Source organism: Urocitellus parryii, chromosome 14 (assembly GCF_045843805.1).
Source record: "Urocitellus parryii isolate mUroPar1 chromosome 14, mUroPar1.hap1, whole genome shotgun sequence".
NCBI lineage: Eukaryota > Metazoa > Chordata > Mammalia > Rodentia > Sciuridae > Urocitellus > Urocitellus parryii.
The window spans coordinates 24386947-24414674 of NC_135544.1; the positions used below are offsets into that span (position 1 = coordinate 24386947).

General features: G+C 34.7%; 1 protein-coding gene across 2 annotated transcripts; it reads right to left on the reverse strand.

Annotated features, from left to right (window-relative positions):
* Positions 1 to 1132: 1132 nt before the first annotated feature.
* On the reverse strand, positions 1133 to 24383 carry Frg1 (FSHD region gene 1). 2 transcript variants are annotated; one of them, XM_077792622.1, is made up of 10 exons: positions 24301 to 24383; positions 24066 to 24186; positions 22614 to 22684; positions 9446 to 9571; positions 8589 to 8646; positions 6100 to 6214; positions 5207 to 5311; positions 2973 to 3064; positions 2375 to 2485; positions 1133 to 1230 (listed from the first exon to the last, which is right to left on the reverse strand). In XM_077792622.1, exons 2-10 carry the CDS (start codon positions 24125 to 24127, stop codon positions 1194 to 1196), a joined length of 777 nt encoding a protein of 258 aa, XP_077648748.1. In that variant the 5' UTR covers positions 24128 to 24186; positions 24301 to 24383; the 3' UTR covers positions 1133 to 1193. The 2 variants fall into 2 exon arrangements, with proteins under 2 accessions (XP_077648748.1, XP_077648747.1); XM_077792621.1 differs by lacking the exon at positions 24301 to 24383 and having other exon boundaries at positions 24066 to 24294.
* Positions 24384 to 27728: the final 3345 nt, after the last annotated feature.

A 27728-nucleotide genomic window follows, 5' to 3' on the forward strand; every position in this document is an offset into this window, starting at 1 on the left:
CACTGCATTGGGGGATTCTAGTAGTAAACATTTTCCCAGTAAGAGGATAAGAAGCAGGAGAATACGTGGTTGGGGGCAGGGGGAACATCCGATTAATGGAGTAGGAATGCCAAGTTGGGGCTATACCTCCAGCATTAGCTTATATGAGACTGACAGTAGTAGCTTAGCTACCATGTTTGCAGAGGGGCCATATACAACTCTAGATTTAGTGACAGATGGAATATAAGGTTAGCACTAGACAGGATCAAATAGATCGGGAAGGTATGAATCCTACTTGTGAACTGGATTCAATTCGGACTTTTAAAAAAACAGAAATGCGTAGCCAATGTCAGTTCTAAATCAGAATTTCCTGTGGTGAAATCCAGGCATCTAGTACACAGTGTGGATTTGGAATCAACATCTAGAGTACTGTGTTCAACTCAGAAAGATTACCCTCAGCAAAGCTGAATGTGTTAGGCAGCTCCCATCCTGGAAGTGAAGATAAAAGCATTACACACATATAAACACTGAGGCTAACCCCCTGTCCTAATTAAACTCAGTTTTTAGAGTGCTTGCTTATCATGCAAAAGGCTCTGGGTTTGATCCCCAGCCTGCAAACAAATAAAAAACAAGAGGGAGAATCAAAGCCTTATTGATTGACTGCAGTGTGAATTTCTATGCTCCTTCTAAAGGTTCTGATTAAGCAATAATTGTGTCAAGTGAAGAGAGACTAAAGCAGTATGATGGATTTCACAAGCCACACAGGAAACATTAGTTTCTTAGAGTAGTACTTCACGCTTTATAACAAGAATTCCAGGGCTGGGGATGTGGCTCAAGCGGTAGCGCGCTCGCCTGGTATGCGTGCGACCCGGGTTCGATCCTCAGCACCACATACCAACAAAGATGTTGTGTCCGCCGAGAACTAAAAAATAAATATTAAAAATTCTTTCTCTCTCTCTCTCTCCTCTCTCACTCTCTCTTTAAAAAAAAAAAAAAAAAAAAAAAAAAAAAAAAAAACAAGAATTCCAGTAAAGAAATGTCTGTAGTACTTTTAAGTGTGAATAATAACTGAAAAGTAAATCTATCAAGAATCTTAATTAATCTTGATGAAAGTAGATACTAATAATTTCACATAACCCAAGAACTCTGTAAAAGCACTGCCACTGAATATTTTATTCAGAAAAAACAAAAGGAGAAAGAAATAAAAATCCTGGTCATTTGCAGTATCTATCAGCTTTCAATTTGGCTCTCCTGTTTAAGACAAATAAAAATTAATTAATGTAAAACATACTTTATACAGTCACACTATTACTAAATATAAAACTCAAACTTAAGTATCTGTGTTTTGTTTTGATTATATTACTACAATTATATATATAAAAGTTTTACTAAAACTTTACTTTTTAGCATTCTTTTTTTTAGAAAATAAAATGTAGTTTTATGCAATTTGTTTATTAATATTTAATAAATATTGCCTAATGGCTTTTTCAAGTTATAACAGCAATTTTAATTACTTGAATTTAAGCCTTCCTAAATTCCTATTGGGTGCTCTGGTATATTTTTTATAAGAGATAAAGTTACAGGGCAAACAGCTTATTTTATTTTAGAGTCCACATCTTGAATATATTTTATACCTTTTTTGATTTCTCAGAACTATATACATATTAATTTGCTCATTGGAAAAAATTCTTATGACACTTACTGTTTTCAGGTAAGAATTCCACCAAATAGTTACCAAGAAATATATGATTATATACTACCTTTATCAGACAATGTAAAGAAAGGATGAGTAATTTTGCAACATAGAACTTAAATGAGCGATAGGAAATTACTAACTCTTCTATATGGCACATATTTGATTTATAGCTGCAAGCTCACAACTAAACCTCTCTACCTATTTTTATAGGTTGTAAATGTAGAGCACTATTTATTTAATTAGAAATATTAATGAACAGTTATTACTATGCTATGATAAATTCCCTGCACATTTCTGAATCTAAAATAAAATAGATCTAATTTTACTTATTTAATTTTTATACTTGAGTTATTTTAAAAATTCATCTATTTTTATCTCATTTTTAGGAACTTGTACTATTCTAATAGAATCCAGAGTTCTGATATTATTCAAACAACCTTCTAATTCTGGTAAGTAAATTTATGCAATAGTTTCAATCAACCCTGAATTTCTTACAATAAAGCATATAATACTTAGACTCTGGTTATCATTAATCAGATTTATGATGTCCTCGCTAGGTAATAATACTATATACATAAATTAGAGATAAATAAAAACTGAAAAATGAAAACTATGGTAGTTTAAAAAGTACAATGGATTTATACATGCCACTTCTTCTGGATACTGAAAACAATTGGAAATACATAAACATATAATTACCTGTCCAGAAGTGTCTCATGCAAAAATCCATCTTTTCGAGCCCGTTTAAGTATTTTGCTGTCTTCTTTACTTATTTTAAGCTTGTGGTCTTGGAAGCTCTGAAATTTTTTTCTGTAAAGAAAATGTCATCATTGAGAAGTATCTCAAATTTTGATTATACATGTTTACTGATGAAGTTGCTAATATCATTCAAGTTTTTCTCATTGAAAGAATCTAAGCATACTTAATAATTTAAGAGCTTTTAAACTACAAAATGACCTCTATGACTACCACTAAGAAGGACGTCATTTGGGTAATTCTGAAAAGTTCCTTCTTCCAGGAAATATGGGCTGGAGTCCCCTGGGTTCTGAACATGAACAGCTCCTGGGTAACATCACAGAAATTCTTAAGGAACCAAGAGACATGAGGAGGCCAAGGGACTTTAGCCTAGAGGACAATTAGAAAAACTGAAGCTGAGAGAAAAGCTTTTAGCTGAGTGCTTTGCTTTACAGTATTCATTATGCTGCCTCTTCTTGTTATTCAGCTGTTTTTACTTTAAAAGTTCCTTGAGAAGTGCTTCACTATCAGATCTGTGAATCTAAAAGAGAAGAATACATACACATAATTGATTTCACATTGTTTTACATTTCCTTTGTCTTCTTCTGGGATGTCATCTTTTTTCTTGGTTTCCCTTTCAGCACAGGACCTAATCTGGATATTGGAGAGATAAGAGCCCAATAGGTTATACATTCATCTTCACCATTGCTTACCCAATTTATTACACAAAGCACAAGGACATTCTGGGTGATTTCCTTTTTTTTTTTTTTTTGTTAATAACAGTGCTAGAAAATTAAAATCAGGGCCTCCAGCAAGCGCTCTACCACTGAGCTACATTCCCAGCTTTCTAGGTGATTTTGTATGGAAAACAACATAATTAACTTAGGTATTAGACTGAAAAAAGGCTCTAGGGATGTGTTTTGGATTTATATGTGATTTATATAAAAAATTACCAAAATTACCATCATATGTTTCTCTAGAACTAACATTTAACTTTTCAAAGAATAAGATAAAATACTTAAGTTTTAAATGAGATTTCTGGCACTCAAAAGGCAGCAAAATTTCTAGTTCTCATACTATCTTTTAGGGGGTGTACTATTTCTCCATCAGCCAACTTCAAATGATGCAGTAAGAGTTAATGGTATTATTCTTGTCTAAAAAGATTAGCACTGTTTTTCAAGGAAAAAAGAATACTAAAAGACTAAATTGACTGCTGTGAAATTAAGACCATCTGTCAAATGAAATCGAATGTACAAAGAATCTAACACAAAGCATGTATAGATATTGGATAGATACTTATGGATTATGCTGGTAGTAGAGAATATGACAATCATTTTTTATGCTTTATTTGTAAAGATTAAGGTCATTTTAGAAATGGCTCCCCCCATTTTTAGAGCCTTCCACTCTGGCTCTCCCCAACGTGTTAAAAACACCAAATTTTGTTGAGACAACCTGCAAACTGTGATTCCCAACAATACAAATGAGGGGAGGTCCAGAATACTCAGTACTGAGATAGACACCAAGAAAAAGAAAAGTAATCTAAGAAGAAAATGGTAATTATTCTTTAGACACATCTTCATATGTGTTTGTCATTAAGATAAAGTGGATTTTTGAAAAAATTAAGGCTTTACTAAATGGCTTCATCTCCTTTGAGTTAACCACCTGATTCAGTTACTGGGCACTTTTATTTAGAATTTCACCTTGACATGAAAATGAGTGTGTAACTTTCACAAATAAAAGAAAGTAGGATTGGGGAATTTGCCTCACATAAAGAACTTTTATTTCCAGCTTAGTGACTGATAGGAAATTTTAAAAATGCCCTGTGTGTTTCATACTTCTCTTCACGTAAAGACAACATACTCATTCATAGAAAGAACAAAAATTTTAGGGATAAAGCCCTAGAAGTTCTGCTATAACTTTGCAGTGATTAGCTTCACAGATGGTCAAGTATTAATAAAACAACTTAGTAACCTTCTTATACATGTTGGTGCAAATATAATTTAGCACCACCTCTATGGGAATTAATCTTCAGATACACTTGCACATATACAAAATGATGCCCATTCATAATATTAAGTGCTACAACACTGTTTTTAAGAATAAAAGCCTGGAAACATCTCAAATTTCCCTCTACAAGAGAATGATTAAGTAAGTTAAAGTACATCTCTAAAATAGATCACTATGTAATTATCAAAACAAAGAAAGAGAAAGAGGGAGAGGGGATGAAAAGAAAGGGCAGGAGAGAGAACTTTCTACACATATACTAATAGGAAAAATCTCTAAGATACAATATTAAGGGGAAAATTTAAGGCATAAACTTACAAACATATTCATATATTTATAAAAAAAAAACTTTAGGGGCTATTAAAAAATAGGGAGTAATAGGGACAGGGTAGATAGAGGTGAACACTGTAATTTATGACTTTATATACTGTTATTTAAAACCAAGCCTGAGGGCTGGGGCTGTAACTCAATGGCAGAGCGCTTACTTTGCACATGGGTGGGTTCGATCCTCAGCATCACAAAACAATAAACAAGAAAATAAAGGCATGGGGTCCATCTAAAACTATAAAAAATAAAAACAAAAACAAGCCTGAAAAGTGCAGTAATTTCTCTATCACATTGTGCAAAAAAGTCAGCAATTATGGGATTTATAATTAAAAATAAAATCTATCTGGAACATATTATAAAAAGCCATGATGTCTTTGAAGTGATAAGTCAATGTTGTATAGAGCTGTAGTCATATCACATATGTGACATGTATTGTCTGTAGAAAAAAGTTAAAGTTATGATTACCTTTATCATTTCTTCTTCTCCTGCTGTTTTATTTTTTGCTTCTATATCTCCTGCTTCATTACATCTAATAAAGCAACTATTTGAGGCCAATAAAGCCATCTTCCCCTAAATAAAGCAAAATGGAACACAAAAAATATTTAGAGCTATGAGAATGCTGGCAAAAGAGTTTTTAGATTAAATTATTTTTTTCTCCTTGATTTTAAAAGCAACGTTATTTCTCAACTGGATTGGGGTTAAGAGTTTCAAAGTCACTAACTCAAGATTTTATTTTAGAGGGTAGAGAAATGAGTCTTACTTTTTGAGGGAATGTTGTGCTAATTTATGATCTTGAAAACCACAATTGGGTTCTATCTTGAATTTGTTATCCTATATAGCTGGTACTATCCAACTACTGAATTTCTCCTTCCCTTGATCTACCTGATGCCCACTGGTCCTTGCTATTCTTGCTGCAATTCTTTGCAATTTGTTTAGTCCCTGTATATTTTTGTTCAGTCTAGCCTTTCTTGCTCCACTCTCCACTTACCACATTCTGTAATTTTTGGAAAAAATACATGATTTCTGTTAGGAAGATACTCCTGAATTATCCTGTTTCCCTAGTTGGAGACTCAAGATTGGCCATTATTTAAAGTCCTGGTTAGATAAAAGAGACTTATATCTAGGCCCCATGGGTGTACTTAAACTATAGTAGGCAAATGTACTACTGTTCTTTTTGTTGCACTATTGTGTTTGAGTTCTTTTGAAGATTACAAGTTCATATTGATCTTTTACAATTTAATGTAATTATATTATTGCATATTGCACCTGTTATTTTTATTTATTTTTAGAAAACATGCTTTCACTGACTATTTAAGACTTAATGATAGGGAGCTTTTATAAATAACCATGGTACTTACATCTTGAAAGACAGGTTCCCATTGTTCTCTTGGTCCAATTGCATCTGAACGACCAACAACAAGCCCATCTGAATTTATACCAAGGTATTTTCCATATCCAGATTTCAGTGCAATTCTTTGAATTAATTAAATGGATAAATGTTAAAAATTAAGAACGAACAATAAATATAGAACATAAAAACAGCATATGAATATGTACCTGTGTATGTTTATATTTTGAAATATGCATACATTCAGACTAGATATAATTTCAGTGTTCAAAAACTGTATGTGGCTTGTTGATATCATATTGGTGACACTGTAATTTTATATACACAATATTACATTTTGCTTCTGAATATATGCATTATATAATATCTTACATTATATATTACATAACATTTTCTAAATGCACTATTCTATAAATGTGTTACTTTCAATACATTTAATGTTCTATTATAGGGGTATTAAAATTTATTTTTCTGCCATTATATGAAGTCCTGTTAATATAGTTTTTGATTATGAAATTACTAATTTATCCTTAGGAGAGATTTCTAGAAAAGGAAGTTACTGAATCAAAAGGTATCAACTTTAGGGACTGGGGTTGTGGCTCAGCAGAGGAGTGCTCGCCTAGCACATGTGAGGCCCTTGGTTCGGTCCTCAGCACCACATGAAAATAAATAAAATAAAGGTATTATGTCCAACTACAACAAAAAAATAAATAAATATTTAAAAAAGTATCAACTTTAAAGTTACCATATTCTGTAAAGTTACTTTCTAGAAAAGGATGTATCTATCAACTTGTTTTCTCAAGTTACAACTTGTTTTTAATCATGGATTTTTTAAATACATTTTTTGTAAATGGAGACAATACCTTCATTTTATTTTTATGTGGTGCTGAGGATTGAACCCAGTGCCTCATGTATGCTAGGCAAGCACTCTACCACTGAGCCACAAACCCAGCCCTAATCATGAATTTTTTTTAAACATCCTTTCTCTAAAAAAATACTTAAAAACATGATACAGAAAAAATAGCACCCTATTTAATTTGCATTACAATTATTGGTAAGAATGATGTATACATTTTTTTTTCATTTTTAATTTTTAAAATTATCTAGTTATATGCATGTCCATTCTTCTGTTGGGGGCTTATTGTTGGTCATTTTTCTTTTTTTTTAATATTTATTTTTTAGTTGTAGTTGAACACAATACCTTTATTTTATTTATTTTTTTGTGGTGCTGAGGATGGAACCCAGGGCCTTGCACATGCTAGGTGAGTGCTCTACCGCTGAGCCACCACCCCAGCCCCTGTTGGCCATTTTTCTATTAGATCATTAGTATTAAGAAACTCATACATATGTATAAAGAGTAGGAACTGAATGCTTATTAAAGTTGTTGATCATTTGTCTGTTTATAATGTTTTTTGTTATGACAAAGTTTGCATTTTTCCTACCAGTTTCATTTTTAAAGTCTTTTACTAACTTATTACACTTTTAAAGAAAGTATAAAACTAATCATCTTAATAATTTTCCCCACAATTATGACTTCCAATTATTTTACCATACTAGTCTCCTGTGATGCCAGAATTAACAAAGTAGTCATTTATAGGTTTATGACAATATAATGCAAATCATTATCATATTGATGTAACCAATTAACTAGAATATTAAAATTCAATTTTGGTATCTAATACCCATTCTGCACTTCTTTCTCACTGTGAGAAAAAAAAGATCAGCTCATGAAAGAATTATAAAAACAGTAAATAAAATATTCTTTGGGTTCTTTAGGATTAAGTAACATTCTATGCTGGTTTCAAAATACTCCTTTCTTTTATCCTCCTGTTTCTTGACTTCTGAGTAATAAATTTATATGCCACAGCATCAATGAACCAGGTTTTATGCCGTTTATTTTCTTCACATAATCTTTCCAACCTATTTTATTTGGTCTCTGGTAGCATTAATTTTTTTATAAAATCATGTTTTATAAAAGTAAGTATTATATATTGTAAGAATTATAATATATATTTTATACAGGTTGAACATCCCTACTCTGAAAATGTGAAGTGCTCCAAACTTCTCAATTATACACATTACCACAGGTGGAAAAGTTTACAGTTAACCTCATGTAGCAAAATGTAAGAATACTAAAAGTATTGTATGAAATTATCTTTAGTCTATATATATGGGGAATATGAAATATAAATGAATTTTTTTGTTTATGTGTCATTCTATGCCCAAGATATATATCTCATTATGTATGTGTATGTGTATAAAACTTTATATATAAATATAAAATTCAAAATCCCCCAAATCAGAAATCCAAAACACTTGGGCATTTTGAATACGGGACAACTAATCTATACCTGAAAGTTTCATTTTCCTCTTAAATAACAGTTAATACAAATCTAACTAAAAACTTAAACATATACTGGGTATATAAATAACATTTTTGAATGTCACAAAATCTACTTTTCAAAAAAGTTGCTTAATTGTAGGTCAACTCAAACTTACCTGGAATCAGACAATTTGACAGCAGTAAACTGCTCTGGAGGACTAGGACCCTCATCAACTATAGGAGAAAAGGATTGAAAAATATTTTTTATATATATATATATATATATACACACACACACACACACACACACACACATACACACATGTAAAGATATTTTTTGCTTTAAAACATTTTTCTCCTCTGAAAATTAAATCTAAGAAAAGATACTTGGGCACAATTGTGATAATATAGTGTCCACAGTATTATGATCTTGTTATCTTATCACTACACAGTTAATTTTACATACTTCCTAAGATATGTTGGCATGAGATTTACTTAATCACTTCCAAGATATTTTCTCTTTGTGTCTTAAAATACAATACATAAGTAAGCACTTAATATTTAAAATATTTACTTGTTCAAGGAATGACCATTCTGACCAAATGATACTACTCCTTTTTACACTTCACACTTCATTAATGTTTCCCCTATATGCTAAAGAGAATGAGAAAATTTCCAGTTGCCAACTATACCCAGGCTACTTCTGGCAAAAGTCTGAAGAAAAAAAATTTAAACTTTTGACTTAACAAGGTTTTCTTTTTTCTTCCCACTTAATATTTCAATTATTTATGTTGCTTTTGATTTCCACAGAAACTCTAGCATTATTTGCAATGTTTTCAAATGCTTATACTGGAAAGAGGAAATTGCCAATAATGGGTATACTAAGGATGGGAAAATGTGGAAGAATCCAGTGCAGTGACTCCATTCTTTTAGAATATGCTGAGGACTAGTTAAAATTTGGCCAAAGCGTATGAATGTCATAAAAAGATATATTAAAGGCCTTTCCCTTTGAAAATTTTCATCAGCTACAAACCTTCTTTATGTGGTGCTCCCAGTGTAAAAAGACCATTGTCAAGAGCATGAATATAGGTTCCTTTATCCATTTCAATGGCAATGGTTCCTGAAATTTCACCAAAGTTGGATACTGTCCACCAGATTCCTAAAAAGAAAAATCCATATTGAAACTTAGGTTTGACACACATTTTTGTTCTTGTTATAACTTATTTTTAAAAGTTTTTGTTTTGCAGTTGTAAGAAATAATTCAGAGATCTTATTTATTCTTTACTCACTTTCCCCTAATGGTAATTAATGTCTTTCATAACTACTGTACAAGTCAAAGCTAGGAAATTGATAATGACATAATCTATAAGCCTCATTCAGATTTCACCAGTAAATAAGCCCTTGTTTGTGTGTATGTAGGCAGAGTCATGTAACTATCACCACTGTCAAGAGTAGGTTTTCTTTAAATCTAATCTTAGGTTTCAAACCAAATCCTTTTTTTTTTTTTTTTTTTGGCAGGGGGTACTAGTGAGTAAACCTAAGGGTGCTTAACTACTGAGCAACATCCCCAGCCCTTTTCTAAAATTTTGAGACAGGGTCTAAGTTGCTTAGGGTCTAAGTTGCTGAGGCTAGCTTTGAACTTGCGATCCTCCTGCCACAGTTTCCTGAGATGCTGGGATTACAGGAGTGTGCCACCATGCCTGGCTAAACATAATCTTTAAACAGGAATATATGTGAAGGTAAAAAATAGTTTAGAAAAAAACAGTCTCATTCCAGAACCCCTCCAACCAACCAACCATCCATCCATCCATCCATCCATCCATCCATCCACCATGCCTGTTTTCCACTGCAGTGTCTATTATGAACTGTTTCTTAGCCCTATACAAAAAGAGGTACTTTCCAGCACATATAGTAGTATCCTTTTTTGCAGGGCATACATTTCAAGAGTCTCAGCTGATGCCTGAACCTGTGGCTAGTACCAAATCCTATATATATATATCTGTTTTTTCCTATGCATGTATACCTATGCTGAAGCCTAATTTATAAACTAGGTACAATATGAGGTTAAAACAACAACAAAAAAGAACAATTATAACAATATACTGTAAGAAAGTTATATGAATATGATCCCTCTATCTCGAAATATCATTCTCCCCCTCCCTCTCCTTTTTAATTAAAGGAAGAACTTTATAGCTTCTTCTTGGCATTTTCAACCTTTCGACATCATTACTCTTGTGCTTTGGGGTCATTATTAAGTAAAATAAGGGCTATGTAAACAACACTGTGATAGAATGACAATTACATCTGATAACCAAGTGGGCTACTAAGGGAGATTCATATATTAGCCAGGAAGGTGGGAGATCTGATCATGTTATACCAGATAAAATGCATTTTAAAACTCATTGCTTATTTCTGGAATTTTATCTTTAATAATTGGTTGACTATAGGTAATTAAAACCACAGAAAAAGAAACTATGGGACAAGGAAGTGGGGGGTCACTGTAGACTTTTATGATTTTAGATTAGAAACAAAATTAGTGGAATCTGTATCTATGAACACTAATGTTCACCAATAAAGTGTTAGAGTTCAATTATTTAAGCAATCATTGCAAAAGTTTATATATTTTTAAAAAATATTTTTTAGGATTGAACCCAGTGCCTCAGACTCCCCAGCGCTCTACCACTGAGCCACAACCCCAGCTCCAAAGTTTATATTTTAATAGAACAAAAATGATCTCAAATCTTTCCTTGAATTGTACTTTAGCTAGAGTAGAAAGAAACCAGTCATTAACTGTATATTAGACAGAATTAAGGAATTCTTATTAATTTTGCAAGGTTCTGATAATGGCACAGTGATATGTATAAAAAGAAGTACAAACCAGACAGGGGTAAAGAGGAGAAAGACTGACCTTATAAAAAATGTACATTTATGGGGGAATCCAAGATGTAAGGCTAGAGGGAGGCTTGGGATTCTAGTAGTGGCAATACTGTTTCTCTGTGAGTTATTAGAGGACCCCCAACAGCTGCTCCTGTGCAGGTCTCCAGACCTTAGCATCAGTGCAGGACTCCCTGGCGCTTGCCCACGCAGCCAGGCATCAGCCCCCGTGTGAGACCACCAGCTGCCCACCTGCCCAGGAATCCTGGCCGCTATTCCCACTCAGGATACCTGGCCACTGCCTACACGCAGGACCTCCGGCCACCACTCCCATGTGGACCCCATCTATCAACGTGGGCCTCTCCTGGTTTCCTCCATCATGGGACCCTGCAACCACTGCCATGTCCCCTACACATGGTAGCTGGCACCTAGGGACACAGGACAGGGTCTGGAGAGAGCCACCAGCCATAACACTGCATGCACACCACAGAGTTGCATCTCTGAACACGGTGCCTAATGCCACCACCCGGCCCAACCCAATCTGACATCCCATCTCTGAAAGCAGCTACCTCCTTCTGAGGACACCTTTGTTGCCATCCTTAGTTGGGGCAAATCCCAGCTTGGGACAACTGTTGGGTCCTAGAAGCAATATCAAGGTATCTATAGTCCCCAACTCCCCCCAACTCCCACAGCCACTAACCCAGCACAGTGCGTGCAGCTAGGTGGCTAGTCTGTAGCTTGCAAAGCCTGGCCCTGAACTGCCCAATACAAAACAGCTCTCTGTGGCAGGTGCGCAGCCTCCATAGTGTAGTCAACAAGACCTCAAAGAGAAAGGTTCGTTGGGATGTAGAAAGGGAGAGGGTGAGTGAGATACAGTTTAGAGACTAAATTAAAGACCAGGAATTGTGAGGTCTATAGGTGCTATAAGGAGATAAGACCAGGTGCCTACATCACACCAACAGGCCTCAAAGAAGAGGCCTTGGGGTGCAGTCTTCTATCAGGACAGGCAGTTGCTATACCCTACGTCCAGGAGCTCTGCCCCCAAGACCAACCCTCTCACCCTAATAACTTTTACCATCCTGAGGATGGAGATACCAGCAAACAACAGAAAACCTCACCTACTGGATGAGAAGCGGGAAACATACTGAATTCCAACAAAAACAATCCTTATAAAAATTTCCTTGGACTTTTTTCTTTTCTCTCTCTTCTCCTGCCCTCATATCCCCAACACTTGTGAAACCATATACTTTTCATGAATTGGCTACGAGTTCTGGGATGTCTGAATAGCATATTAGAGTTGTATTGCATATTATCTCCTAGTTTTACATTTTAAATTTTTCTTAATTTTTATTTGTTTTTTGTACTCAATTGTCTTCACACTTACTTGTCTCCCCAAAATTACTTTCTTTTCTCCTGCTACTAGTCAACTTCTTTAGATTCTTCTTTCAAGCTTCCTAAGATCTAATAACACTCTATCATCACCCCCGACCTCCTTTAACATCTCATCCTACACCCCACCCCTGGTTCTCTCTTTGGCAACCATCAGAAACCGTAGACCCTTTAGCAAACCTACTGTTTATATTGTAGATAATAATTTCTGTATATTGTGACAAAACTGTAAACGTCTTAATAGCAGCTATTTGGATAAAGACTGTATAATGTTTGTATTGGAATCTGTTAATATTATTCTCCCCCTTAAAGGAGAGGTATTGGAAGCCTGTAGGGACACTATAAGCCTATAGGGTAAAAACTGTAACACCTGGGATCTGCAGTGCTGGAAGGGAAGACACACGAACAACATGAAAAAACAAGTGTAGAAAGTGCTCCAAACAAACAAAGATACTACATTATTAGAATCCATGGCTAGCAAAGCTGAAAACATGACAGAGAAGGAGTTCAGGATGTACATGATTAAAATGTTCTGTGAATTAAAGGATGATATAGGAGAGCAAATACAGACAGCAAAAGACCATTTCAATGAAGAGCTACATAAGCAAATACAGGAAGCAAAAGATTACTCCATAAGGAGATAAAGGTTCTGAAATAAAATCAAACAGAAATCCTTGAAATGAAGGAAACAATAAACCAAATTAAAATCTCAATAGAAAGCATCACCAACATCTAGACCACTTGGAAGACAGAACCTCAGATAATGAAGATAAAATATATAATCTTGAAAAGAATGTTGACCACACAGTGAAGATGGCAAGAAACCATGATTAGAACATTCAAGAATTATGGGATAACATAAAAAGACCAAATTTAAGAATTATTTGGATAGAAGAAGGTACAGAATTACAAATCAAAGGAATGAACAATCTATTGAATGAAATAATATCATATAATTTTCCAAACATGAAGAATGAATTGGAAAATCAAATACAAGGGCTTACAGGATGCCAAATGTACAAAACCACAACAGATCCACACCAAGGCACATTATAATGAAAATACCTAGTATCCAGAATACAGAGAGAATTTTAAAAGCCACAAGAGAAAGGATATATGTAATATCAGATTACATATAGATCCAATTAGGATCTCTGTAGATTTTTTCAACCAAGAGCCTGAAAGCTAGAAGGTCCTGCAACAACATATACCAAGCTCTGAAAGAAAATGGATGCCAACCATTCAAGAATTTATATCCAGCAAAATTAAGCTTTAGATTTGATGATGAAATAGAAACCTTCCATGATAAATAAATGTATATTTATGTAGTATGGGTGTCATATTATAATATCTTTGATTTATATAAAATTCTCCAAGGGAAAAAAAATGTGTGGGTAGTGTATAAATGAAACAACATTGGCAAAATATTCATAATTACTATTGCTAAGGGGTATGGGTACACATGGGATTCATTATACTTTTCTATTGTTTTTAAAAATTCAGTTAATCACACTACATACAATTTACTATGCAGATAAACAGTTTAGGCTTCTTACAACTAATTTAAAACATTGGTAACATTTTAGCTATCACATGCTGTAATCAACTGAAAATAGATGTAAGACCAAAATGGAAAGGCTAACACTATAAAACTTTTAGGGGAAAAAAGGGAAAATCTCCAATATGATATTGGTGCTTTTTTTTTTAATTGTAGATGGACACAATAATAACTTTATTTATTTATTTTTATGTGGTGCTGAGAATTGAACCCAGAGCCTCACATGTGCTAGGCAAATGCTCTACCACTAAGCTACAAACCCAGCCCCATGATATTGATTTTGTACTGACTTTTTGCATATGATATCAAAAGCATAGGAAACAGAAGAAAAAATGTGATAAATCGACTTCCATAAAAATATCTTTGCCCATCAAAGACTACTGTTTTTCTCTGTGTATGATATTGGAAATTAAACCCAAGGGCTCCCACATGCTAGGTAAGCATTCTACACTTAGCTACAACTCTAGCATTTTTTGTTTCTTTCTTTTTGAAACAGGGTCTTGCTAAGTTGTCCTTCGAGTAATCTCAAATTTGTGATTCTCTTGCCTCAACTTTCTCAGAAGCTGGGATTTTAGGCATGGTAGGCTCAAACACTACTTTTAACACAATAATAAGGTAACCCACAGAATGGAGATTTGCAAAGGACATGTATGATAAGAATTTAATATCCAGAATATATGGAGTTTCTCCAAAATAACAACATAATTGAAAGGTGGCAAAAACATAGGAAAAGATGCTCAGCATCACTCTTCACTAGGGAAATGCAAATAAAAACCATAACTGGATACCACTTCATACGAGTTAGGATGGTTTGTATTAAAACCAACCAACCAACCAGAAAAACAAGCACCATTGAAGATGTGGAAAAATTGAAATCCTGTGCACTGCTGGTGGGAAGGTAAAATGTTGCAGGTCCTATGGAAAAGAGTATGACAGTTACTCAAACAATTTAAAAAATAGGACTACTATACAACCTTGCAATTCTGCTTCTGAGTATATACCCCAAAGCATTGAAAACAGGGTCTTATAGAGATATCTGTATACCCAGGATCACAGCAGAATTACTCACAATAGTAAAAAAGTGGAGGCAACCCAAGTATCCATTGAGTGATGAATGACCAAACAAAATATGGGATATACATACAATGAAATATCATTCAGCCTTAAAAAGGAAGGACATTGTAACACATGCTACACATGTACAGATGAACCTTGAAGACATATTAAGTGAAAAAGTCAATTACAAAAACATAAGAAGTATGTGATTCTACTCATAGGAGGTTTTACTTAGAAAAATCAAAGGTAAGTAGAATGGTGGTTTCTAGGGACGAGGGAAAAGAGGTGTAATATTTAAGTGGCACAAAGTTTCAGCTTTCCAAGATGAAAAAGTTCTGGATATAGAGGGCACAGTTGGTTGCACAAGAATGTGAATATACTTAAAAGTTATTGCAGTGTATATTTAAAAATGGTTAAAATAGCAAATTTTAAGCTATGTAAATTTTACCACAAAAAAATTTAATGGAAAGAAACAAAATTTTAGCTAGACTATTAGAAAGCAATAAAAAAATTCAGTGTTAATTTAGATGATAATTTGTTACTTACAGTTGTTAAAATGCTTCAATTAGAATCCTTATATGGTCTTATGATCAGCATATCCTTCTTAAAAATGTAAGTTAATTATTTAAATTTTTTTTTGTATTTAGTATGCTCTAGGCCAGACTTTTTCTTTTTTTTTTTTGGAGGTGCTGGGAATTGAACCCAAGTCCTCACAGACATGCTAGGCAAGCACTCCGGCACTAAACTACACTTCCAGCCTATACTTATTAAGTGAAATAATTTTAATATAGTATCTCAATGGTAACTTGCAGAGGAAGACATTTTTGGCAGACAAGCTCTTCAAAATTTTCAACTCTGCCAAAGTAGAAAAATGATAAAATATATTCCTTATACAGTTTTGAACTGATAAAAGAGATGTCTTGAGCAGAAACCTGTTTTCTTCTTCTGAGATTTCCAGTTGCCTACATTCAAAGATGGAAGTATGCTTACAGGTTTAATGACTAAAGTAATGTAGCTCAATACGTGCTGGTATTGCCCCAGAGATTTAGACTGCAAAAATGCAGTCTCTAAAGACACTAAGAACAGTTGTCACTGAAGCTGCCCATCTCTAAGTCAGTTATAGCTTAAAGCTATGTTTATGTGCTACATTGAAGTTGAATCTCAGAATCCATTCCTACACTTTACTTACTACTTGTCCAAACAAAATGTAGAGACATGCTTAAAGCTATTTGCTTTTAAACCTTACATAGACTGTTAGATGTTGCTACAGTGCATTCTCATATCACATAACAAAGCTTGACATATAACGTTTTTATGTAATTGTTTAGAAAACAATATTTGTAATAATGTTTGTGATGGTAAGGACCAAATCTATGTTTTTTAAGAATATCTGGCACATAGAAGGGACTGAATATATGCTTTCTAAATATCAAATGGATGGATGTCTTAGTATAAAAGTGATGCAGTTGATAACGTACTGTCATAGTCCCCACTCTTTCTATTATTAAGGCTACTAGAGACACTAAAGGATGGGTCTATACTTTGAGAAGTCTCACTCTGTGGTTAATCGACCTCCCAGTGGTGCTCACAGCCTTATGCTTATGGCCACACAATTACCAATCCTTCTAAAGAGGTGAGAGAGATGAGAGGTTGTGCAACAGTTTATCTCACTTTCTTTTTAAAAATATGTTTTAGTTGACAATGGACTTTTATTTTTATTTACTTATTTATATGTAAGAGTTTGACAAACTATGCTTTTAAACTATTAAAACTTTTAAACTATTAAAAAATTTGGTTACTTCCAACCCTGGTAGATCTCACTGAAACTGTTTCCTTGCAGACATGCTCTTCTGTATTACTGTCCAGACTTGATATTTTTCATATGAAAGGCAGAATATGCCAATCCATTCTGGTTTAGATCTTCCTTCATGGCCTGGTATGGAACCAACAGAACAGTTTTAAAACATTAAGTTTTCTTTCTTTTCCCCTTCAAAAATAGGTATATACCTACCTATAGATCAAGCTTGAAAAATCATGTGAAAGAAGGTAAGAGGACAAAAACAAGACACAGAAGGACTTCCTCTTCCAGCCGAGACAGAGTAATTGGTACTGGACTTGTCCTTCCACCATGAACAACTAGGACATAGGACAGAGTATGTGAGAAAACTGTTTTATAAGTATTGGAACAAAGGTGAAGCAGTCCTGCTGTCTTGTAGAAAAGGAAAACACATGAGGTGAACCTAGCTATCATTTTGGTTTTCTGCCTAATGACAGTTTTGCAAACATAGGGCAGGTAGCTGAAGCTCCAGAAGAACCCAGAAATCCCACTGAGCTGAGACTTAGAGTCTGGAATTTACATAGCAAGATACTGTAGAAGAGGAAACTGCATAAAAGTGGGGACCATAAAAAGTGTATATAAGGTTTCTCCATAGGTCTTCGGTCAAGGGCTTGGCTAAGGCATGTACTGGGTAGGATTCACAAGGCTAGAAGAGAGACCATAGTTCCTGAGAACTGAATGGAGATATTGGAGAGAACAGGAAATTGGGAGACATGAGGATGGCTTCAACACATGAGTATACTTGGGCATTTAGTTAAAGCCCCATAAGGACCAATGCCTAAAGTAAATGCCACAATCTAGGCAGGCACAACCAAATAGCCCTAACAATTAAGAGCAAAAACAAAAAAACAACCAACCAACAAACAAATAACTACCAAACCTCACAGAAGCAAAAAATTATCAATGATTTAAACTAGACTTAAAGGTAAGGGACATTATCAGAAATAAAAATAAACATTTTTATCAAGATAAATAGTTGATTTTACAAGGATGATTTAACAATCCTAAATGTATATACATCTTAAATAGAAATTTAAAATACTTCCAAGAAAAACTGAGAGAAGTAGACACATTGAGAATTGGAGAGTTACTCAGTAATTTGTAGAATTAGTTAAAAACCAGGAAAGATACAGAAGATTTGAAAATCTACCCCATCCCCCAAATGATCTGACATTTAGAAAATATGTAATTGACATATGCAGAATATACTTTTTCAAGTATACTTGCAAATTCACAAAGGATGTATATTCTTAGATCATACTATGAACAAATTAGAAATCAGCAATAAGATATCTACTATATCTCTACATGGCAGAAATTAAATGCTATGTTTTCAAATAACCTATGGGTCAAAGGTAAAAAGTCACAAGATGATTAGAAAATATTATGAACTGAATAAAAATTATCATAAGTCAAAACTTGTGGGATATAGTTCAAGTTGTGGGAAGAGGTAAATTCCCACCTTAAGAAGCTATTAGACAAGAGCAAAGAAAACCAAAAGTAAATTAAAGAAGGGAATAAATAAGTGAAATACAAAATAAATAAAGAGTACAGAAAACAATAGAGTATCAACTTTATAAAAATCAACAAATTAGTAAACCTGTAGCTAGATTGATACAAGGAAAAAACAGCAATATGAGGAATGAGGAAAATACATTATAAATTCTACAAACCCTATAAAGATAAGGAAATACTCTGAACAGTTTAATGTCCATAAATTCAATGACTTAGATCAAAAATTTTTATTTTTTTTAAAGTTTTTTAAGTGGTAGATGGACACAATATCTTTATTTTATTTATTTTTATGTGGTGCTGAGGCTCAAACCCATTGCCTTACTAATGCTAGGCAAGCACTCTACCACTGAGCTACAACCCCAGCCCCCAAACTTTCTTAAGTGATGTGTAATAATAAAATGATAAATATAAAATTTAATTCAAAAATTAAAAATTCCCATAAGGACTAAATCAAAAAACCCTCATTGGTGTAGATAATATCACAAGTGAATTCTATCAAAAGTCTGAAGAAGAAATCTTATACACTATACCAAACCAAATATACTCCGAGAAAAAGGAAATAAAAGTCTAATCTCTCTCAACACAAATACAAAAATAATTTAAAAAATATTAGAAATCAAGTCTAGCAAAATACAAAATACAAAGGGCTATACACCACAACCATATGGGGTTTAACTCAGGAATGTGAAGAGAGGTCACGAGTTGAAAATGAAATCAAAGTAATTCACTGGCAGAATAAATGAAGAAAACATGCACAACATGTCAACACATGCAGAAAAGAGCACCTGACAGAATCGAATACCTTTATGATAAAAATCCCAGGATATGCCAGGCGTGGTAGTGCACACCTGTAATGGGGGATGGGGGGCACTGGCAGGAGGATAGTGAGTTCAAACCCAGTCTCAGCAATTTAGTGAGACCCTGTCTCTAACAAAATATAAAAAAGGGCTGGGGATGTGGCTCGGTGGTTAAGCATCCTGGGTTCAATTCCTGGTACCAGAAAAACAAAACAAAAAAATAATCCAAAGACACTGACCAAGTACAGAGGTCACGCTTATAATCCCAGCTACTCAGGAGGCTGAAGCAAGAGAATTGCAAGTCTGATGTCAGCCTGGATAACACTGTGAACCTCTACCTCAAATATTAAAAATAAAAAGGGTTGGGGATGGGCTGGGGATGTGGCTTAAGCGTAGCATGCTTGCGTGGCATGTGTGTGACGCTGAGTTCGATCCTCAGCACCACATACAAATAAAGATGTGTGTCTGCCGAAAACTAAACAATAAATATTAAAAAAATTCTCTCTCTCTCTCTTAAAAAAAAAAAGGGTTGGGGATGTAGCTCAGCTGTAGAGTGCTTGCCTAGCATGCAGGAGACCATGGGTTCAATCCCCAGTATTGCAAAAAAAACCCCCAAACATCTCCCAGGATGCTAAATGATGCTAATTTTGATAAAGAAAGTCTAAGAAAATCTTACAGCTAAATCATATTATATGGGGGACGACTACTAAAAGCTTTCTAAGTAAGACTGAGAACAAAGCAATTATGATTATTCTTATCACTTTTGTTCAACGTTACAGAAGTCCTGTATAGAATAAAAAAGCAATAAAGAGAAATAAAACATAATAAAGATTGGAAAGGAAGAAGTAAAGCTATAGGGCTAGGATTGTGGCTTAGTGGTAGAGTGCTTGCCTAGCATGTGTGAGGCACTGGGTTCGATTCTCAGCATCACATACAAATAAATAAAATAAAAAATTTCATCAATAATTAATAAAAATATTTAAAAAAGAAGTAAAGCTATAGTCACAGGAAATATGGGTGCATACTTCTTGGTTCTCTACATAGCAAACAAACAAAATCAATAAAATTAATAAGGGAATTTTATGTCTCCAGCTATAAGGCTTGATATATAGATAAACTGATTGTATATCAAATAATGACAGCAAACAAAGAAAATTTAAAAATTCAATTTATAAAAATTTATAAAATACTTAATAAAAATTTTGAAAAGACATGAGAAGACTATAACATTGAAAACTAAAATTATTTAGCTTCTATATCGCTAAGGTGTTGATGCTATCCAAATGATATGAATTTAATACAATTCTTCCAGAAAATCAAGTGGATTTTAATGTAGAAAGTAATAAATTGATCCTAAAATTTATATGAAAGTATAAGTGACTTGGGATAGTTAATCTTGAAAAAAGATGTAAAAACTTGCAGGACTCACTAGTTGATCTCACAATTTATGAAGTTATAGTAATGACATCAATTGAAGAGAAAAATATGTCAATGAAGCAAGAGTTAAGAAACAAATATATATGGGGCTGGGGTTGTAGCTCAATGGTAGAGCACTTGCCTAGCATGTGTTAGGCACTGGGTTCAATCCTCAGCACCATGTAAAAAATCAATAAAAACAAAACAAACAAAAAACAAAATAAAGGTATTGTGTTCATCTACAACTAAAAAAATTTTTTAAAAAAGCAAATACATAGAGATTCAGTTGATTTTAAACAGATATACCAAAGCAGTTTCATGAGGAAAGTCTATTTTACAATGGGGGTGAAGAAAAACATTATCCATGTGGGGAAAGGGAACGCTTGACACCCTCTCACACTATGTCAAAAATTAATTTGAAACGGATAATAGAGCTAATGTAAAAACTAAAAATGCCTATCGAAAAGCAAAAGTAGATGAATTTTTCATAACCTTAGAGTAAGCAAAATATTTCTTGGAACAGAGGTAAGGATGTAACTATAAAAGAAAAACCAAACAAAACAAAACTGAGCTTTAGAAAAACTAAAAACTTTTCACCAAAAATAACAAATATAGCTGGGCATGGTGGTGCCTTCCTGTAATCAAGCGGCTCCAGAGGCTGAGACAGGAGTATTGCGAGTTCATCAATGGTGGGGTGCTAAGCAACTCAGTGAGACCCTGTCTCTAAATAAAATACAAAACAGAGTTGAGGATGTGGCTCAGTGCCCAGTGCCCCTGAGTTCAATCTCTGGTACCTCCCCACCACAAAACAAAAAACAAAGACAAAACAAAACACCAAGAAGAAAACGAAAAGTTGCATGACTGGGAGAAAAGACTGATAATGCCATCAACTGCTGGCCAGGATGTGGAGCAACAGGGACTTCTGGGACTTTCACTCATTCTTGGTGGGAGGATAAAGTAGCACCAATTCAGGAAATCTGGGGTGGTTTCTTTTTATAGTTAAATATTCACCTTTCAACACAGTAATTCCACAACTACAAGTATTCCCAAGATATTTACCCTAGTTTTAGAATTGCTGATTTGTTCTTTCCAAAAAATGTGCAATTTTCCAGAACTATACCATTTCCTACTTTTACATAGACTTAAAGCAGTCATAAATTAAGAAAAGCCAGAATATAACTTGCCACATTGTAAAAGTAAAGAAATTTCTTCTTAAGTACAGGTATGGAGAGGATAAAACAACTAGACAGAGAATTGGCTCATAAATGTGTTTGGGTCTGTTTATTTTTAGTACTACCTACAGAATACCTACATATTCTATTCTGTTTAATTAGGAGTTTCATTTTACTGCTTACAAAATAATTATTTTTTACTATGATTATACTTCCTTGAGAGACAAATTACTGACTTCTACAAATAAACTGCATAGATGTTCAAAGAAAATAATTTGGTTAAATAAACTTATCTACAGTAGGCCTTTAAAATGATGGATAGGAAGCTTTGCCTACTAAGGAGTTTAAAGGTGCCTACTAAATCCAAGAGTCACACTTCCTCTCTCCTGCACATTGTTCTGATGATGAAGAAAAAGCATCAGTGACATCTACGGGGCTCACAAATATGAGGAATCTTCAACTCTAAGTATATATGAGCACTTTCAGACAAAAATTAATAGGTCATAAATTTCTATCTAGGAAATTATTTTAAATGGAATCTTAACAAATGTTAAGTTTTCTCAGAATAAAGTACTGAAATGACCCACCAACAATATCAAGTTGGGTTTTTTCATCATCTTCTCTCTTTCTCTTCTTATCTTTGCTTTTTTTCTTCTTACTATGGGAGAAAAGTATGATAAATGAGTTTAGGCATATTGTTTTGGGTGTTAAATGTCACTAGATATAAGCATAGAAAAGTCTTAAAACTGTACATAAGGCCTTCCTTATCCTGTCACTTCTTAGCTCTGTAATTTCAATATTATAAAAAGGTGAATTTTATGGCATACAAAATAATCTCAATAATAAAAAACAAGGGTACAAAAAAAGTTAATATGCTGTGCTTAGAACAATCCTTGGCACACAGCACTACACAGATGCTAATTACAATTGATAATTATGAAAACTATAAAACACATTTGTTTGCCTTTTAACTATAAAGGAAGTTTTCAGAAGTTAACTCCCCTCTCCTCCCTGCTGAGTTAGACAGTAAAAGTTTCAAAGATAAGAAGATTTAGGGTAAATTTTTCATAATAAATAGGCCCCTAGCAAGAGTTCTCAAGGCAGTGACTTCAGTTAGCTCCTTGACACACTTTCCTTTTTACCTAAAAATGCCCCAAATTCTGTTTATCATTCAGATTAGGAGTAAATGCTCAACATTTGTATGATAATCAAGCAGACAAATCTACCGGTTCAAAAAGAAATGCAGATATGAATGGACATGTGTCTTTCCCTACACAGTTAATAACCATAAATCATCATTAAAACCTCCTTTCATTTGGCTCTATTTATTTCTTTGGTCACATGTCATATCATTTAATCCTCATAATTCTTTACCAGTATCAACAAATACAAGGAAACTCAGATTTTAATCAATTTGCCACTAATTACAAACTCCATAATCGGTGCATTCCCCATTTGAGCTCACATCTCTATCAAAACCAATATCCTTAATCACTGTGTAATTCAGCCCAGTTTCCCCTAGCATATTACGTGGGAAACAATCATGAATCTTTTTCTTTATTAAATTATTTATTCTATTTTATTATACATGGTGGGAGAATGCAATTCATTTCATATTACACACAGAGCACAATTTTTCAAGTTACTGGTTGTACACAAACAATTATGAATTTTTACGGGGAAGGGAGGCAAAGGTGAAAACTAATTTCTCCTAAAAGCCAGTTATCATTATGACAAACGGGAACAGATTAGCGCAGTCCCATCATACAGAGGTCGGAAGGAGGCCTCCTGGACTCTAACATGACGCTCCTGGGCTACAGGTCTCCACTTTTCCCGTCTTTTTTCCGGGACGCTACAGCTTGGTCGCCTCTCTGCCAACTGTCTGCCCAGCTCTGCACAAGTGCCGCGAACTGAGTCGCAGCCTCTGTACAGCTCAGGGGGCTAAAAAGACAGAACTCTAGGACTTCGAAGGGACTCGCCCGCCGCGGGGACGCGACAGAAAATCCGAGAAGCCCCCTGCCCGAGCTTCGGGGTCTCACCTCTTAGCCTTCGTTCCCTTCAGCACAAGTTTGGTGGACTTCACATAGGAGTATTCGGCCATGGTTCTGACAAGGCTTCTGTACCAATTAGTGAGACCTGGCTCAGGACAAATTGCTTAGACTGTAAGAAAAAGGTGGAGCAGAATCAAAAGTAAGCACTCCGTGACAACTTACGAACCCCCTACAGTCAAACTCTACTGCGGGATACCCTCTACTTTTACACCGGAACACTGACTTTCGGAGAGGAAAACCCGCTTCCGGTTTCCTGTCGGGGAGCTACGGCAGCTGCAGAGGACCTAACTACATCAGCATTCCTTTGCGCCCTCTGGTAGAATTCCCGGATGTTAGGGCTTTTATACTTTCTACCCTATGCCCCGCCTTGAGGCAACCAGAGAACAGCGCCTCTAGTGGATGCCGGAAGTGTCACAGCCGTCGTAAGCTCCTCCTGCTTCTGAGACAGCCTCATGCTAGGTTTCAGGAGTTAAGTGATGAACCAGAGGGTAGGCTGACTCAATTAGCCCTCCCCGCGCACTGAACACAGTTTTAGTGAATTTCGTACAACTGGTCTGAACCTTATGTAGACCTCGCAGTTTGTATATTTACATAACCTCTGCTCTTTCCCCGCCAGAAAACTGGGAACAAAGTATGTATGCGCATGTCAAAATAAATCCTTTCCATGGGTCTTACTGGCACTGCATGGGGCCTGTGCTAAGATTTTAGAATATAGTTCTTTTTTTGACAACTCTCCTCTACATTCAGCCTGCTTTTAGTCATTATTTATTACCTTCAGATAATTAAAAAATGTATTTGTCCAAATTTTAATTTAATTTAATGTTTTTTGCAAGAGAGTTAAAAACTCTGACATCATAAATAAAGAAATAATTAAAATAAATATGTTCCTACACAATGAACATTCAGAAAATATGCTTGAATTCTTAAAATGGAATCATCAAATCAGATTGCCCAGTATCCACTCAAATACAAAGGTGGAGTTCCTATTTGGTCCTTGTGTAGATTGATGAGTCCATGGCTTATCTTCAGTTAACCTTTAAAGGAACTATAACCCTATGCTAACTTCTTACGATTAAGAATGTGCTGCTTAATGCTACATTTTATTGGCCAAATTATTATAATGTGATAGTTTTCATGCTGTGATAAAAAAAAACATAAAAAATGTCTCTCTTTTTATGATAGTCAGTGCTACTATCACCGGAAGAAGCTCAATGCACATAAGCTCCATTATAATTTTAGGCTTTCAAATGTTGCAATTCACTCATTTAATGTAAAGATTAGAAACAAAATGAGGAAAAGAGTGACATCATACTTTTATTATCCCTTTCCTTACTTATTTCCAGTTTTTAAGAAAGCACATGTTTAATTGTGGGAAGATGATGGTATTAAGGCACATTTTTTCCTTTTGATATTTCTTGTGCTTATAATACTGCATGCAGCAAAATCCCTGGCACTATTTGTTGTGTTTCTGTTTTATGCTGGCGGAAGGCTGCTCTTAAATTTTACTGAGGCTTATTTTCTGTGATGGAACAAAATAAACCTCCTTTCCATTTAGTCTGTTTCAACACTGCCTCATATTTCATAAAATATAAGTTTTATTTTCAGAGTGTGATGTGAGGACTTACAAATTAAAATCTGCAGGTGGTTGTTTTTCTTACAGTGTTTTGCAAACCTAATGAGGTTTTGCAATCCTGAATGCTGCTACTAGAGAAGAAATGACAACAGTACTTGTGTTTATTTTTCCATCATACAATTTCCTAATTCCAATCCTTGGTAATAAGTGAAACTACAAGGAAGAGAACAAAGAGAAGAGAGCACATCTCTTCATTTCTTTTTTGTTTTTAATTTTTGTACTTGTAAATGGACAGCATGCCTTTATTTTTTTTGTTTATTTTTATGTAGTACTGAGGATTGAACCAGCGCCTCACACGTGCAAGGCAAGTGCTCTGCCACTGAGCTACAGCTCCAGCCCTCTTTATTTCTTAAAAGGGAGAAACTTAAATATAAGTATACTCCAAGGTAAGCAGTCAATTTTTGACTTCTCACCCCAGTCTCCTGAATGCCACCTAATAAAGTTGACCGATAAGCTGACAGTGACTGTGTAGCTGCAATCACACAGAAAAAAGTACTAGATTTAAGTTTCTAATCTCTTATGTATTCTTTTCCTTTGTTATCCTTTATGTGTGAGTCACAAAATATTATTCCCTATTTTCTTATCTTGCTGCTAAATATGTTTCTCATATTTTTTGAAACTGACAACCAAAAAATACCCAAAGATACACTTAGGCTCAGGAGAACCTGAAGTTATGATAATTGCACTTAAGACCAAGCATTTATTTAGTCTGAGGTTACTTGTATATGTAACAGTTATCTGAAGCTATGGTGACTCTTTTGAAAATGACCAGTTGAGCCTATACCAGGCTAGGCTCTTTCATAGTTCCTCAGTCCCATAATGCTATTTTAGATCAGTTTTAAAGTATTCTTTCCTCTTGTTCTTTTTTTTTTTTTTTTTTTTTTTTAAAGAGAGAGTGAGAGAGAGAGAGAGAGAATTTTTTTTTTATTTTTCAGTTCTCGGCGGACACAACATCTTTGTTGGTATGTGGTGCTGAGGAGGATCGAACCCGGGTCGCACGCATACCAGACGCGCGCGCTACCACTTGAGCCACATCCCCAGCCCTCCTCTTGTTCTTTAGGGAAATAATTTCTGTAAATTCCTACAGAAACAGAAGCTTTTTGCATGTTCTCTTGTTCTTCCTTTTTTTTTGTCCCCAAATCCTCTCTTGAGGACTTTTTATATATCCCATCACTGCCTCTCAACCTTTCTACCTATTGTTACCCCTTTTCCCTTATTTGTATTACTTTTGACTCTTCCATGAAAATGTCCCTCTCTATTTTTTTCCAACAAGAATTTAGCTCTCATTCCAATGTATCCAAAGTTGGAGAATCATGTACTGTGACCCCAAGAATCAGTTTGGGAGCTTTTCACTGTCCCCACCCATCAACTCAGGTTTTGAAGCACCTACATTCACACCCATCACAACTGCAATTGATTTGCTTTCCATTAGAGTGCTGGACCCACCTGAAACCTGCTCGTTGTGTTCCTCTTCACTTCTCCCACTCTCAATTTCAGTGACTTAAGCATCTACACTAATGTGACCTTACATCTACCTGCCTTAAAATTCTGTTTCTCAGCTTAGCTGATCTTTTACTCCACCTTAAATTAGTTCCAGGCCAACTACGGAACACATTTTGCCTTTGCTCCATCTTGGCAGTTTGTATTTTATGTCTAATTTATTTATTCATTTATGTAGTACTGGGGATTGAACCCTGGGCCTCATGCATACCAGGCAAGTTCTCTACCGCTGAGCTACATCCCCATTCCTTTTAATTTCATTTTTCAGACAGCATCTTGCAAAGTTACCCAAGCTGAACTTGAATTTGTAATCCTCCTGCCCAAGCCTTCCGAATGCCAGAATTACTGTGTCACTGGGCCTGGCATGTTACTAGCTTTTAAACATGTAGTATTATTTAATAGTTATAAAGAGTTCATAGTGTATAAGTTAACATATGTGGTGCTGAGAATTGACCCCAGTACCTCATACATGCCAGGCAATTATGCTACTGCTGAGCCCCAGCCACAACCCCAATAAT

Excerpts from the sequence above, each read along its gene's own strand:
- Frg1 (XM_077792622.1), bottom strand. The coding sequence starts at position 24,127 with ATGGCCGAATACTCCTATGTGAAGTCCACCAAACTTGTGCTGAAGGGA. Across the intron at positions 6,215-8,588 it reads GTCAAATTGTCTGATTCCAG|AATTGCACTGAAATCTGGAT; the intron begins GTAAGTTTGAGT and ends ATTAATTCAAAG. Across the intron at positions 3,065-5,206 it reads GAGAAGAAGAAATGATAAAG|ATTAGGTCCTGTGCTGAAAG; the intron begins GTAATCATAACT and ends TCCAATATCCAG.